Source organism: Moschus berezovskii, chromosome 19, assembly GCF_049115385.1.
Source record: "Moschus berezovskii isolate FMDL1 chromosome 19, NW_MosBer_1.0, whole genome shotgun sequence".
Taxonomy (NCBI): Eukaryota; Metazoa; Chordata; class Mammalia; order Artiodactyla; family Moschidae; genus Moschus; species Moschus berezovskii.
This window is the reverse complement of record NC_142478.1, coordinates 40,479,992-40,495,764: the sequence shown is the minus strand read 5'-3', so window position 1 is coordinate 40,495,764 and position 15,773 is coordinate 40,479,992. Positions and strand designations below refer to the sequence as shown.

The 15,773-nt window shown below is 34.5% G+C and overlaps 1 protein-coding gene across 3 annotated transcripts in view; it reads right to left on the bottom strand.

The window, feature by feature from the left end:
* Nucleotides 1–15,773, bottom strand: part of FSTL5 (follistatin like 5) — an 882,948-nt gene that overhangs the window by 131,919 nt on the left and 735,256 nt on the right. For 2 of the 3 annotated variants that reach the window (XM_055405237.2, XM_088827832.1), the window contains exon 10: nt 5,701–5,727. The exons of the other annotated variant lie outside the window; for it this stretch is intronic. In XM_055405237.2, coding sequence (XP_055261212.1) covers nt 5,701–5,727 — 27 coding nt within the window. The remainder of the gene's footprint in view (nt 1–5,700; nt 5,728–15,773) is intronic. 3 annotated transcript variants of the gene reach the window in all.

Here is a 15,773-nt window from a genome sequence, read left to right as displayed (position 1 = left end):
CTGCTTTGTTTTTCTTTCTATACAGAAAGGACAGACACAAGAAGAGAAGTATTTCCCAGAGGATTTTTTGATCAATACTGTACTTTTAAATATATGAGATGGACTGAGAAAAAAAAAAAAAGGATGTAATTTACATCCTTGTATCAATCCTTTGAGGACTGCTACACAAGAATAATTGTGCATTATAATATAGTTACATTGTGTGTTATATATAGCACTATATTCCATAAATTATATCAAAATAGTGGTTATTTGTGATTATTGGAAGAATATTTAAGTCAATAATAAAAATATCATGTTTCCCTTCCTCTGGTGTAAATTGCCATTACTTTAGCATTTAATTTATGGTCAATAGCAAATTATAATCCGACAATGCAGTGACTTGGTAACCAATCAAAGGTCATTTAGTAAATATTGTGTTAAAGAAAGTCCTTCATTGATTGATATTATATTATTCTCTTACCTTTCAACTAATTCTAAAGTTATTTTTTAATACAGAAGAATATAGGCAAAAATAGATGGTCTGCATTGTATTTCTCACTTTGAATAACCCAGCAGGGATGGATTTTCAGTTTATAAATGCTCCCATTTTTGGTACTCAGTCTTTGGAGCTAAAATCCTTTTCACACACATAGTAACACCAAACCATCACACCTCAGTGAGATATTTATGTTTTGTTCAGTTGAAATAAGAGTGAATTTCTCTTTCAATCTTTTAGATTTTTGGAGAGTTATTGTGTTAAACTTATTCCGTTCCGTTCCGTTCAGTCGCTCAGTCGTATCCGACTCTTTGCGACCCCGTGGACTGTAGCCTACCAGGCTTCTCCGTCCATGGGATTATCCAGTAAAGAATACTGGAGTGGGTTACCATTTCCTTCTCCAGGGGATCTTCCCGACCCATGGATCGAACCCGGGTCTCCAGCATTGGAGGCAGACGCTTTAACCTCTGAGCCACCAGGGAAGCCCGTTAAACTTATTAGGCACAATTAATTCAGGAAGTGGACACTATCTGAACATTATAAATTATTGGTCAGAATGATACTATCCAAAGCTAGTTTTAAGTCAGAATTCAATTCCCTGAACTTTCAAAGATATGCTGAAAAAGTTGAATGAAAATCTGCATGATTGATTTCAGATTCGATTATTAACATAGCAAAGGTTATATCATAATAGAGCACTTGTTTGCTATGTAGTTAATAATAGGAGAAATCATATATATATATATATATATAATTATGTATATGTGCACGTGTTTGTGTATATAAATATATTTGTTGTTGTTGTTCAGTCACTAAGTCATGTCTAACTCTGAGACCCCATGGACTGTAGTATACCAGGTTTCTCTGTCCTCCACCATCTTTATAGCATCGAACTTTATTTTCACTGGGCTTTCCTAATAGTTCAGTTGGTAAAGAATCTGCCTGCAATGCAGGAGACCCTAGTTCAATTCCTGGGTTGGGAAGATCCCCTGGGGAAGGGAATGGCTACTGATTCCAGTATTCTGGTCTGAAGAAGCCCATGGACTGTATGGTTCATGGAGTCACGAAGAGTCAGACACAACAGAGCGACTTTCACTGATTTTCACCACCAGACATGTCCACAGCTGAGCATTATTGCTGCTTTGGCCCAGCTGCTCATTCTTACTGGAGCTATTAGTAACTGCCCTCTGCTCTTGCCCAGTAGCATGTGGGACACCTTCCAATCTGGGAGCTCATCTTCTGGCATCACATCTTTTTGCCTTTACATGCTGTTCATAGGGTTCTCCAGGCAAGAATCCTGGAGTGGATTGCCATTCTTTCTCCAGTGAACCACATTTTGTCAGAAATTTTCACTATGATCCATCCATGTTGGGTGGCCCTGTATGGCATGGCTCATAGCTTCTTTGTATGCCATGGCTTCACAAGCTCCTTCTCCATGACAAGGCTGTGATCTATGAAGGGGGTATACAAATACGCATACACATATATGTGGATGTGTATATGCATATATATCTGCAAATGGTTATCTTATCAGATTCCTTTTTTGATCTGAAAACAGTTTTATGAGATAAAATGCTAAAACACTGACATTTGTTTTTAACAGAGAAGATATGGAACTTGCAAATGAAAATATTAACAGCTTGATCACTTTGGCATTGGCATCACAAACAGACAGTAGAAGGTATGGTCTCTCCCTCATCCAATGATATGATACTCTAAGTCTCCTGAATTTAAAAGCCTTACCTTCTGAAAGCTCTCCTTTTTCATTTTAAATATTTCATCAATATTGTTGTGAGACAGTAATTTTGTCCTGAGAACCTTACCAATATTTTGCTCTAAAAATAATTATACAGTAGCTCATTAAATTCGTGTGCACTCTTCTGTATTTCCCATGCTTCCCTGCAGCATAGAATTGTCTGGACAATGATAATGTGACAAATCTGAGGTCAAAGGAGTTAAGAGATGGCCTGATGCCTATTATTCTTTTTTTCACCACTTTGGTGACATTATAGGTCACAAAGCTAGTCAGATAATAATGTAACACATAAATTTTTTTGTAAGATTTCACTGTAATTTTCTATTTGTACCTTGTACTAGTTGGTGTTAATTGCCCAACTAATATAGTTATTTATTTGAATAATTCCTATAACATATATATGTATGAAGAGATTCATAAATATTTACAAATATAATTTAAAAATTTTATATATATATATATATATATATATACATTTGCTTTCAGATCACTAGATGTCACATCAAGCCAGTATTTTCCAAAGTAATTTCAGTTCCATGTTGATCCCACAGATATTCAACAAAATGATCTTATTTATAATAAATTTAGAAAATGCTATATTATATAACAAACCATCTGACATCTCTCCTTGGAGTTTGAAATTAGTATATCTAACAGTTGAACTTAATCCTGCAGTGATAAAATGGTTTAAATTCCCTTAATTTAGAGCTTATAAAAACACTTATTATCATTACACCGTAAAACATATACCAAACTGTTGTCTACTAAATAAATATTAGGAAATACTTTATTAGATTATAAGACCATAATAACCAAAAGAGACCTAGTCATACTGAATCTTTTATTGTATACTTTGAGATCATCTATGCAGTAAAATTAGTTGACAATGAGTTAATCTTCCATTTCACAAGATTAAAAATTTCATTAGAGCAGATACTAGACCTTATCTTTACAAGTGCTTTCAAAGTGCTCTACGTTTAGCTGTCTCTTTAAAATATTTGTAAATAAATGTGTGATATACTTTCTCCCTTTTAAAATGTTTTTCTACACTCCCACAAAAAAAATTAGTTTGCCTTTAAGTCACATGACATTATAGAGGAATTATCATTTTGAAATCTCTTTCACTTATTATTTATCTTAAAATGCTTGGAATTTTTCAATGTTCTCTCTGAGAACATTTTTTCATGGTAATAGTGAAAATATGAGCATACAAACAGAAAGCACTGCTAGAGTGAAAATAAAAATAGATCTCAGAAATATGTAGTTTCTGTTAGTTATTATTCTATCTTTAAAAAATACAGATATAAATTTACTTTGGATGCTTCTTTTGTTATTTTAATTATTTTTATGAAATAATTGTACACATGTTGGTTTAATGATTCTTCAACTTGGTCTATTATTACCTGCAATCATTTTCAATTGTAATACCTTACTGATAACTGTGACATTATAAATATAATTTACAGATTCCTGGAATCTGAGTCAAATATATTATTTTCTCAAATATATTATTTTAAATTTTGTTTATTTCAGAAAAGAGCAAAGTACTCTGATGATAACAGTACATAGAAAAAAGGATTTTAAAATTTTCTTAAAATATTTCTTGTATATGCTTTAAATTTATCTGCAAAATATACTAAATAGCTATGATTTCTCAAGCACATATTCTGGGTCAAACAACATCATAAAGAGTAAGTACATCACTGACCGATGGAGAGTACTTATTGAAAGCATCAAAGATTAACGGAAGAAAAACTTGATAAAAATGTTTTCATATAATGAATCTCAGGATGATTTTAATTAATCTGAAGGTCTCCTATATTTTTAAAGGTCACCTGAATACTATTATACTATTATTACATACTAATGATTATTATAAAGTACTAATGTTAATGACATCAATTCAAGTTATAAAAAAGAGTTGTTTTAGATATTTTAAAGAGATTTACATATCATAAATTTTCAAGGAGGGTGCCAAACTACATTTCAAACATTGTTTTATAAAATTCTGACTCAGAGAGGTAATATGATTCCTTCAAATTTTCCCAGCAATTAGTGATCAATCTAGACCTGTGGTACGTGATCTCTGAATATTTAGGTTTTATTTCTTCCCTTTATAATGATTAAATAAAATCCATTTTTATAATACCCAGAGAAATATTTGTTTGATCTCAAGAAATAAGAGTCTAAAGAAACATCTAACATATATGCTAATCATGTCATAATAATGTCTGTTTCAGTAATGATTGAATTAGTAAGTTCAAATGTGAAATATCCAAGTGGAATAAAATGAGAAGGTAAAATTACTCCAATAGCTCTTTAGTAAACTGGAGTTTAAGGCCTTTACAAAAGATTTGAGGAGGAAGAAATACTAAGCGGATAAAAAAAAGTGTTATGCTCATCTTTGAGAATAAAATTGAGACGGCTAAATTTCAGAATTTATTAACCCTTCTGAGGCATGGTCCTCCAGGTGGCTGTGACTCCAATTCATATAAGAGGCTACAATAGGAAACAAAGAAGTTTTTCTACAATGGTTTGTGTAGGCAATTACTTTGATCATTGCCTACCAAGAGTGTAATGGTGACTTATCCACACTTTTCTTCTAAGAATGTAAGTAAAGCACTTGGGATATTTGAATTCTGGGCAAACACTGCCACTTGGCTTTTGTAGCTAACTAAGAAAGACTAGCACAATTGAGTGCAGACTATAATTTAAAAAGTTGATAAAACAACCTTGTTGACAACTAACAACTATCCTTACTATTGAGATGATAAATTAGCAAGATAAAGAGATCCTAGGTTACATACTGGTACAGACTGGATTTGAATCAAGTTACTTCAATTTTATAACCCATTTTTTTTTCCTTTTTTAAAAAAGATTACTTTTGAAGCAGATTGTATCAAATCTTTATTGAGTTTTTGCTTTTTTTTTTTTTACAATATTGCTTCTTTTTTGATTTGTCTTGGGTTTCTGGCCACAGGGTTTCTGGGATCACATGCCCGTACCCAGGGATTGAACCTGCAACCCCTGCATTGGAAGGTGAATTCTTAACTACTAGACCATCAGGGAAGTTGCAGTAACCTGTTTTCTTTATTTATTATATTCCATTCATAAGGTAATAGTTTTATAATTTTTTTCTTTTCTAATCTAAATCAAGGCTTAATGTATAAATTATGTTTAACTAAGTTTGCTTTCATTTATTTGACTAATTTTAATTCTATACTCTTAAAAAGCATTTCAATATATTGTAACATGACCTCCTGATTATATATCAATAATAAATCAAGCTTATGAGGATCTATAAATATTTGTAATGGTAGCCAATTACAGAATAATACTGGTTTATGCTCAAATAAAATTTTAATGAAAATAAAAATGAATAAAGCAATTATTAGAACTGATAGTCAACAATATATCAAGTAAGCAAAAAAATCACAATAATATAAAAAATAATGGAATTTAGTACCTTCTTCTCTCCATAATATGTTAGCTACTGCAGCATGTTTGAAAGAAAAAGGAGAAAAAGAAAAATGAGTGAAGTGAGAATCAATTACATAGTAATAAAAATAACTATCAAAGAGGTCACAATCTCTAAGAAAGAACATGCATTTAAGAATAGTGAGGGTGAATTCAACAACCTACTCTAACAAAACATTAAAATTCTGGGAGTATGATAATGTTCTGCTCATGTCTTAGCCAGCTCTTCTTTACAATAGAGATTATGTTAATAAAAAAAATTATACATCACTGAAAACATTGGGATATTTAAGCTATTTGTGTTAAAATATATCTTTAAAATATGTATAATAGTTAAAACTAATCATTTATTTGAGGTAATACTTAAAAGTTGATAATTGAAGCAGTTATAATTTTAAAATTCTTAATAATCATAAGTAATACTTCAACAAAGTATGCAATGAATGACAAAATGAAAAACGCAATCACAGAAAACTAACCAAACTGATCACATGGACCACAACCTTGACTAATGCAATGAAACTATGAGCCATGCCATGTGGGGCCACCTAAGATGGATGGATCATGGTGCAGAATTCTGACAAAACGTGGTCTACTGGAGAAGAGAATGACAAACCACTTCAGTATTCTTGCCTTGAGAACCCCATGAACAGCATGAAAAGACAAAATGATAGGACACCGAAAGATGAGCTCCCCACGTCTGTAGGTGCCCAGTATGCTACTGGATAACAGTGGAGAAATAACTCCAGAAAGAATGAAGAGATGGAGCCAAAGTCAAAACAGCACCCAGTTGTGGATGTGATGGTTGATGAAAGTAAAGTCTGATACTATAAAAAGCAATATTGAATAAGAACCTGGAATGTTAGGTCCATGAGTCAAGCAAATTAGAAATGGTCAAACAGGAGATGGCCAAGAGTAATCATTGACATTTTAGGGACTAAAAAGGACTTGGATGGGTGAATCTAACTCAGATGACCAAAAATTTCATCTACTACTGTGGGTAAGAATCCCTTAGAAGAAATGGAGTAGCCATTATAGTCAACAATAGAGTCCCAAATGCAGTACTTGGATGCAATCTATAAAAATTACAGACTAATCTCTGTTCATTTCCAAGACAAATCATTCAATATCACAGAAATCCAGGTCTAAGACCTGAACAGTAGTGCTGAAGAAACTGAAGTTAAACAGTTCTCTGAAGACCTGTAAACTTCAAGAACTAACACCTAAAAAGATGTCCTTTTCATTATAGGAGAATGGAATGCAAAAGAAGGATGCCTAGAGATGCCTGGAGTAACTGGCAAATTTGTCCTTGGAGTACAAAACGAACCACCACAAAGGCTAACAGTTTTGCCAAGAAATTCACTGGTCATAGCAAACACCCTCATCCAACAATACAGGAGACAGCTCTACACATGGACACTACCAGATGGTCAATACTGAAATCAGATTGATTATATTCTTTGTAGCCAAAGATGGAGAAGCTCTATATATTCAGAAAAAACAAGACCAGGAACTGACTGTGGCTCAGGTCATGAACTCCTTATTGCCAAGTTCAGACTTATATTGAAAGTAGGGAAAACCACTAGGCCATTCAGGTGTGACCTAAATCAAATCCCTTACGATTATACAGAGGAAGTGGCAAAAAGATTCAAGGGATTACATCTGATAGAGAGAGTGGCTGAAGAATTATGGAAGGAGGTTCATGACAGTTTACAGGAGGCAGTGATCAAGACCATCTCCAAGAAAAAGAAAGTAAAAAGGCTAAATGGTTGTCTGAGGAGGACTTACAAACAACTGAGGAAAGAAGTTGGACTGTGAAGAAAGTTAAGCGCCGAAGAATTGATGCTTTTGAACTGTGGTTCTGGAGAAGACTCTTGAGAGTCTCTTGGACTGCAAGGAGATCCAACCAGTCCATTCTAAAGGAGATCAATCCTGGGTGTTCATTGGAAGGACTGATGCTAAAGCTGAAACTCCAATACTTTGGCCTCCTCATGTGACGAGCTGACTCACTGGAAAAGACTCTGATGCTGGGAAGGATTGGGGGCAGGAGGAGAAGGGGACAACAGAGAATGAGATGACTGGCTGGCATCACCGACTTGATGGACATGAGTTTGAGTGAACTCTGGGAGTTGGTGATGGACAGGCAGGCCTGGTGTGCTGTGATTCATGGGGTCGCAGAGTTGGACACGACTGAGTGACTGAACTGAACTGAACTGAACTGAGGAAAGAAGAGACGTGAAAGGCAAAGGAGAAAAGTAAAGATATAAGCATCTGAATGCAGAGTTCCAAAGAATTGTAAGGAGAGATAAGAAAGACTTCCTCAGTGATCAATGCAAAGAAATAGAGGAAAATAATAGAATGGGAAAGACTAGAGAACTCTTCAAGAAAATTAGAGATACCAAGGGAACATTTCATGCAAAGATGGGCACAATAAAGAACAGAATTGGTATGTGCCTAACAGAAACAGAAGATATTAAGAAGAGGTGGCAAGAATACACAGAACTATACCAAAAGAACTTTATGACCCAGATAACCACACTGGTGTGATCACTCATGTAGAGTCAGACATCCTGGAATGCGAAGTCAAGTGTTTCTTAGGAAGCATCACTATGAACAAAGCTAGTGGAGGTGATGTAATTCCAGTTGAGCTATTTTGAATCCTAAAAGATGGTGAGATGAAAGTGCTGTACTCAATCTGCCAGCAAATTTGGAAAATTCAGCAATGGCCACAGGGCTGGAAAAGGTCAGTTTTCATTCCAATCCCAAAGAACGGCAACACCAAAGAATGTTCTAAATACTACAGTTGCACTCACATGCTAACAAAGTAATGCTCAAAATTCTCCAAGCCAGGCTTCAACAGTACACAAACCATGAACTTTCAGATGTACAAGTCGGGTTTGGGTAAGGCAGAGGAACCAGAGATCAAATTGCCAACATCTGTTGGATCACTGAGAAAGCATGAGAGTTGCAGAAAAATATCTATTTCTGCTTTATTGACTACTCCAGGCTTGACTACAACACAGGCTTGACGTTGCCACTCATTTGCTTAGAAACATAATGCATGTACTTGTATGTGAGTATGTGTTTGTGTAAGCTCAAAATCCTTAACATAGCACACATGGGTTCAACGATATGCCTGTGTCATCCTAAAGTAACATTACAAACATCAAGTAATTTTGAATCTCTTCATTGTTATACATGTTATACCTGCAGGAATACCCTCAATAAAATTCTTCACCTAATTTACTCTTGGTTGGCCTTTAAGTTCCAGCTCAGCTTTTTACCAATAGGTAGCCTGCCTGGAACCAAAAGCTGAGTTAAATGACAATTTTTCTCTACATTTTGAATCCTGTGAAACATCTGTGGCATTCCATAATTTACCATACATAATCTCTCTCAAAATCCTTTCTTCATAATTAGATAATGAAAACTTCAAAGCTATAGACCTCCATTATTCAATGCTTATTCATGACTTAGCTGAAATGTAAAATTCTTTTTGAAGATAATGTATATCTTATAATGAAAATTTGGTTCAATGGAACAGATGCCTAAACACTAGGAACTTTCATTAATGCCCTTTTAATAAATTGCCTTATTATGTAAATTAGGGACTTTTAGTTATGTTCAAAATATGGATGTCACATTGTATGTGCCATCTCTATTAGAAAATGCATGTGGAGGGTCAATATTACATAAACAACAGCAATATTGTCATCAAGTATGGAGCAGCATGCTATAGTACTGAACAACTATTTTACTTGGCTATTCATGTGTAAATTGCTTGGCCTTTCAACTAAGTAAGTTTTTGCTTAGCCTTCTTTTGTGAAAGTGTAAGGTTTACACTAGTGCAAAACACTTTTTGATAAGCTACATTTATGTGAGGGTAACATTTTAGCTAGCTGTCTTATTGACTGTTTCTCCATTTGGACTTAAAAAATTGACTTAACTTCAGAAGGCAAATGAAAAGGGAAAAGTCAAAAGAAAATATAGATAAAAATTTAATGTATCTGAAAAAATGTGTGGTTAGTCAAAATGTCTTGGAATGTACATATGGGGAAGGAAATGAGACATTTAAAATATACTATTTTAGAGGTGGAAAGCTATATAAGATATGCCAAATACACTGCCTTCCATATGCCAATTTCAAAGTCAATTTTAAGTGAAATTGTCACTCTTTTAGCACTGATTGAAGACAATAATCCAAGGACTACAGATTTCCAATCTAGTGTCTAGCATTAGTTGATTAGGCAATAGTGCCAAGATTACATTAAGGCATAAAATCCAGAAAGACTCCATGGTTTTAATCTCAATGAAGGGATGAGGTAGGATAATAATTTTATTTTAGGGGAGAGTAATTTGAATCAGAAATTGTGTTTCTGATTCAAGAAACTGTGAACACAAGAAACACTAGAAAATCAAGAGCACAGAGAACCAAAATTGTAAGAATGCATAGCAAAAAGCACCATGACACAGAATTAGGGCTGTGATAATTTGTGATAGTGCAGATCAGGATTCAGGAATATAAGAAAAGGAGGAAGACCTATGCAACTTATGGGAGAAGCAAGGGTCAGTCATTGTCTGATTACGTAAGGTTGGTTTCTGTGTTCTGAAAGGAGATCATCTCTGATTGCTTCATGTTGCCAGCTTAATACTCATATATATTTTTAAACATCCTTGAGTTTAGATAGAGAGAGTATATTCTTGACAACAAAATGAGTTGGATTGAAATCAAGACAATATCAGAATTATTCCCATGTTGAGGAATAATTGTCATTATATGAAGGTGATGTCACACTATATACAGAAAACCCTAAAGACTCCACACAAAAACCACTAGAACTGATAAACGAATTCAACAACATAGTAGGATATAAAATTAACAGAAATATGTTGCATTTATTAAACCAACAATGAAATATCAGAAAGAGAATGCTAACAAACAATCCTTATTAAAATTACATCAAAAATAAAATATTTAGGAATAAACCTTGCCAAGGAGGTAAAAGACTTAAATGATAAGAACTATAAAACATTAATAATGCTAACTGAAGATGAGTCAAAGAAATGGAATGATATCCCATGCTCTTGGACTGGAAGACTTAATATTGCTAAAATGGCCAAACTACTCAGAGAAACTTACAGATAAGGCAATACCTATCAAAATACCCATGACATTTTCCACAGTATTAGAACAAATAATCTTAAAATTTATATGGAACCACAAAAAGCTCAGAATTGCCAAAGTGATCTTGAGAAATAAAACAAAGCAGGAGGCATAAGCAGTTGAGACTTCAGACAATACTACAGAGCTATAGTAATTAGCACAAAAACAGACATATGGATCAATGGAACAGAACAAAGAGCCTGGAATAAACCTACATGCCTATGGACAATTAATCCTTGATAAAGAAGGCAAGAATATACAGTGAGGAAAAGCAGTCTCTTCAGCAAATGTTTTTGGGAAAGTTTGATAGCTTCATGTAAATCAATGAAGCTAGAACACACCCTCGTACCATACCAAAAAATGAACTCAAAGTGACTTACAGGCTTAAATATAAGGCAAGACAGTATAAAACTCCTAGAAGAGAACACAGGCAAAACATTCTCTGACACAAATTGTACCAATGTTTCCTTACGTTAGCCACCCAAGGCAATAGAAATAAAAGCAAAAATAAACAAATGGGACATAATTAAGCTTAAAACCATTTGTACAGCAGAGGAAAACATAAACAAACACAAAAAGACAATGTCCAGGCAGAGAGAAAATATTTGCAAATGATGTGACCAAACAAGGGCTTAATTTTCAAAATATACAAACAGTTCCCACAATTCAATAACAACAACAACAAACAAACAACTGAATCAAAAAATTGGCAGAAAACCTAAATCGACATTTCTCCAGAAAGGAAACACCCATGGCCAAAAGGCACAAGTAAAGATTCTCATATAACTAATTATTAGAGAAATGCAAATCAAAACTACAACAAGGTATCACCTTACATGAGTCAGAATGGTCATCATTACAAAGTCTACAAATAATGAATGCTTCAGAGATTGTGGACAATCCCACACTGTTGATAGTTTTGTAAACTGGTGCAATCACTATGGAAAACTTATGAAGGTTCCTGAAAAACTTAAAAAAAGTCACAATATGATTCAGCAATCCCGCTCCTGGGCATACACCCAGGCAAAATATAGTGCAAAAACATACATGCACCCCTACATTAATAGAAGCAGCCCTATGTTCAATAGCCAGGATAATGGACATGGAAGCAATTTGAATTTCCATCAACAGATGAATGAAGGAAAAAATATGTTATATATATGTATATATACTGTAATATTACTCAGCCATTAACAAGAATGAAAAAAAACGCCATGGAAAGAATGAAATAATGTTCTTTGTAGCAACATGGATGAACCTAAAGATTACCATAATAAGTGAAGTAAGTCAGAAACACAAAGACAAATATATTATGACTTATATATAGAATCTAAAACATGACACAAATGAGCGTATCTTTCAAACAAAAAAATACATTCAGATATATAAAGCAGACTTGTGTTTGCCAAGGGTGTGAGGGGATGCAGGAGGGAAGCATCAGGAATTTGTGATTAGTAGGTATAAGGGATTATATAGATGATGGATGAATGAAGGAAGAAACTACAAGAGTAAGTGAAACAGAAGAAGGGGATAATTAGGATCATGTTGCACACCACACAGTGTTAGTGTAACAGATTGCTTTCTAAGCAAACTTCAAGAAAATCTTTCTAACATCCTCTTGTCCAGACTGCCAATACTTAAACTTCTCTTAATATAGAATATCTAAGCCTACTAATCTTAGGAAGTGACTTGATTTTTGAGAATGCTTCACAGAAATGACTGGCAGTGTATTTTACATAATAAACAGTGATGTCATTAAAAATAGTGGATAATTAGCTGCAGATATACAAGAGAAAAACATTGCCTTCTAATTAATTCATTTACACACTCTACTATTTTAAGTAGGTAGCAAAGTTACTTTTTCTTTTGCTTTAATTCATCATCTAGAGCAGAGACAGCAGGATGAACTAGATAATTTTAAAAATAAAATGATTATAGCACATTTTAAGTAGTACCTGGTACATGATGTTATATATTTACATATATCTATATCTATCTCCTGGAGAAGGCAATGGCAACCCACTCCAGTACTCTTGCCTGGAAAATCCCATGGACAGAGGAGCCTGGTAGGCTGCAGTCCATGGGGTCGCTAAGAGTCAGACACGACTGAGTGAATTCACTTCACTTTTCACTCTCATGCATTGGAGAAGGAAACGGCAACACACGCCAGTGTTCTTGCCTGGAGAATCCCAGGGATGGTGGAGCCTGGTGGGATGCCGCTATGGGGTCGCAGAGAGTCAGACATGACTGAAGTGACTTAGCAGCATATCTATCTCCTAAGTAGAACACAAGATAAGCATACTTACAGAAATTAAATAAATGAAGATGTTGCCAAAACAAAACACTGCATAAAAGCATATTCTAATCTATCATTAGGGCTACCAGAGGACTCTCTCTATCATCATAAGTGAGAACAAATTTTTTAGGAGATTAGAAGACTTGTGTATTAACAGCATATGCAGAAAGAAAAAGTTAAAGAATATAGACTTTAAAGCTCTAGCAATAAATCTCAGTTTTTATGAAAGAGTATTATTTCTAGCAATTTTTATTATTCCTCTCATATTCTGAACTCCCCACTATGGAATATGCCTTCAAATATGCATATTTAAAATATTTTATATTTTATAATGTATTTTTGGAAAAGGAAATGGTAACCCACTCCAGTATTCTTGCCTGGATAATCCCATGGACAAAGGAGTCTGGTGGGCTTCAGTCCATGGTTCGCAAAGAGTTGAACACAATTGATGTGACTGAGAACACACAATATATTTTAAATACTAAAATGTAGACCTAATTATATTTAAACATGGTATAAATAAAAGATATATATTCTTTGAAGGAAACAGACTACTTTAAAAAGTTACTTATCATTCAGATAAGTGAAGATTTTTAGATACATATTTTGTGAGAGAAGTTACACATTACAACTACATACCACAAATGCATTAAATACCATGATATTTAAAGCATTCTGGTTGAACATATAAGTTTATTACTTCAATTACATTTGTTTATCTTTAAAGACATTATTAAATATATTAGTGGCAGGGCACTAAGAGGCAGCAGACACCTAAACAGGATAATCACAGAAGTAGGTCATAAACTTAACATCAAAAATTACTAGCCATCACAAGATTAAAAAGATTAGGTTGAACTTCACACTGTCTGAGAAAGTGTTCATGTAGAAAATGCATGATGTCTCATAAAATAAGCTGGTTATAAATTAATAGGAGTTACCTTCTTCTAGAAAAGCTTTCTAAAGAAATGCGTGAAATATAACAGAAAATAAGACAGCATGAGTATTTTAAGAGCATGCAATAAGCAAAATAATTTCAATCGCTTAGAATAATGTCTAGGACATGCACACACTCAAGTGCACGTATATGGATAACATATATGTTTATATACATATGTACACACATTTTTTGTTAAACAGACAGAGAAATATACCTTCAAAGATAAGAACTTTATGTTGTTGTTGTCAGTCACTAAGTGATATCCAACTCTTTGAGACTTCATGGACTGTAGCCTGTCCTGTTCCCTGTCCTCCACTAATTCACAGAGTTTGCTCAAATTCACATCCGTTAAGTTGCTGATGCTATCTAGGCATCTCATCCTCTGCCACCCCATTCACCTTTTGCCTTTAGTCTTTCCCAGCATCAGGGTCTGCCCTTTACATCGGGTGGCCAAAGTATTGGAACTTCAGCTCCAGGAACAGTCCTTCCAATGAATATTCAGGGTTTATTTCCTTTATGATTCACTGTTTGATCTCCTTGCATCCTTGGGACATTCAAGAGTCTTCTCCAGCACCACAATTCAAAAGCATCAATTCTTTGACACTCAGCCTTTTTATATGAACCAACTCTCACATTTGAACAGAACAAGTGGAAAAATCGTAGATTTAACTGGGTGGACCTTTGTTGGCAAAGTGATATCTCTGCTTTTTAATATGCTCTCTAGTTTGTCAGACTTCCCTGGTGGCTCAGACGGTAAAAGCGTCTGCCTACAATGAAGGAGACCTGGGTTCCATCCCTGGGTCAGGAAGATCCCCTGGAGAAGGAAATGGCAACCCACTCCAGTACTCTTGCCTGGAAAAACCCCATGGATGGAGGATCCTGGTAGGCTACAGTCCATGGGATCGCAAAGAGTTGGACCTGACTGAACGACTTCACTTCACTTCACTTTAGGTTTGTCATAGCTTTCCTTTCAAGGAGCAAGTGTCTTGATTTCATGACTCAGTCGCAGTCCACACTGATTTCAGAAACTAAGAAAATAAAACCTTTCACCCCTTCCACTTTTTCCGCTTCTGTTTGCCATGAAGTGATAGGACCAAATGCTGTAATCTTAAGTTTATTTTTTTTTTAATGTTGAGTTTCAAGTCAGCGTTTTCATTCTCCTCTTTCACCTTCATCAAAAGCTCTTAAGTTCCTCTTCTGTTTCTGGTAATTATAGTGGTATCATCTGTACATCTGAAGTTGTTGACATTTCTCCTGGCAAACTTGAATCCAGCTTACGATTCATCCAACCTGGCATTTTGCATAATGTACTCTGCATATAAGTTAAATAAACAAGATGAAAATATACAGCCTTGTCATACTCCTTTCTCAATTTTGAACTAATTTGTTGTTCCATGTATGATTCTAGCTTGTTTCTTTACCTGTATACAGGTTTCTCAAGCTACAGATAAGGTGGTCTGATACTTCCATCTCTTTAAGAATTTTCCACAGTTTGTTGAGATCCACTCAATTAAAGGCTTTAGTGTAGTCAATGAAGCAGAAGTAGAGGTTTTACCGAATATCTTTTGCTTTCTCCATGACTCAATGAATGTTGGCAGTTTGATCTCTGGTTTCTGTTTTTAACCCAACTCATACTTCTGGAAATTCTCAGTTTATGTACTG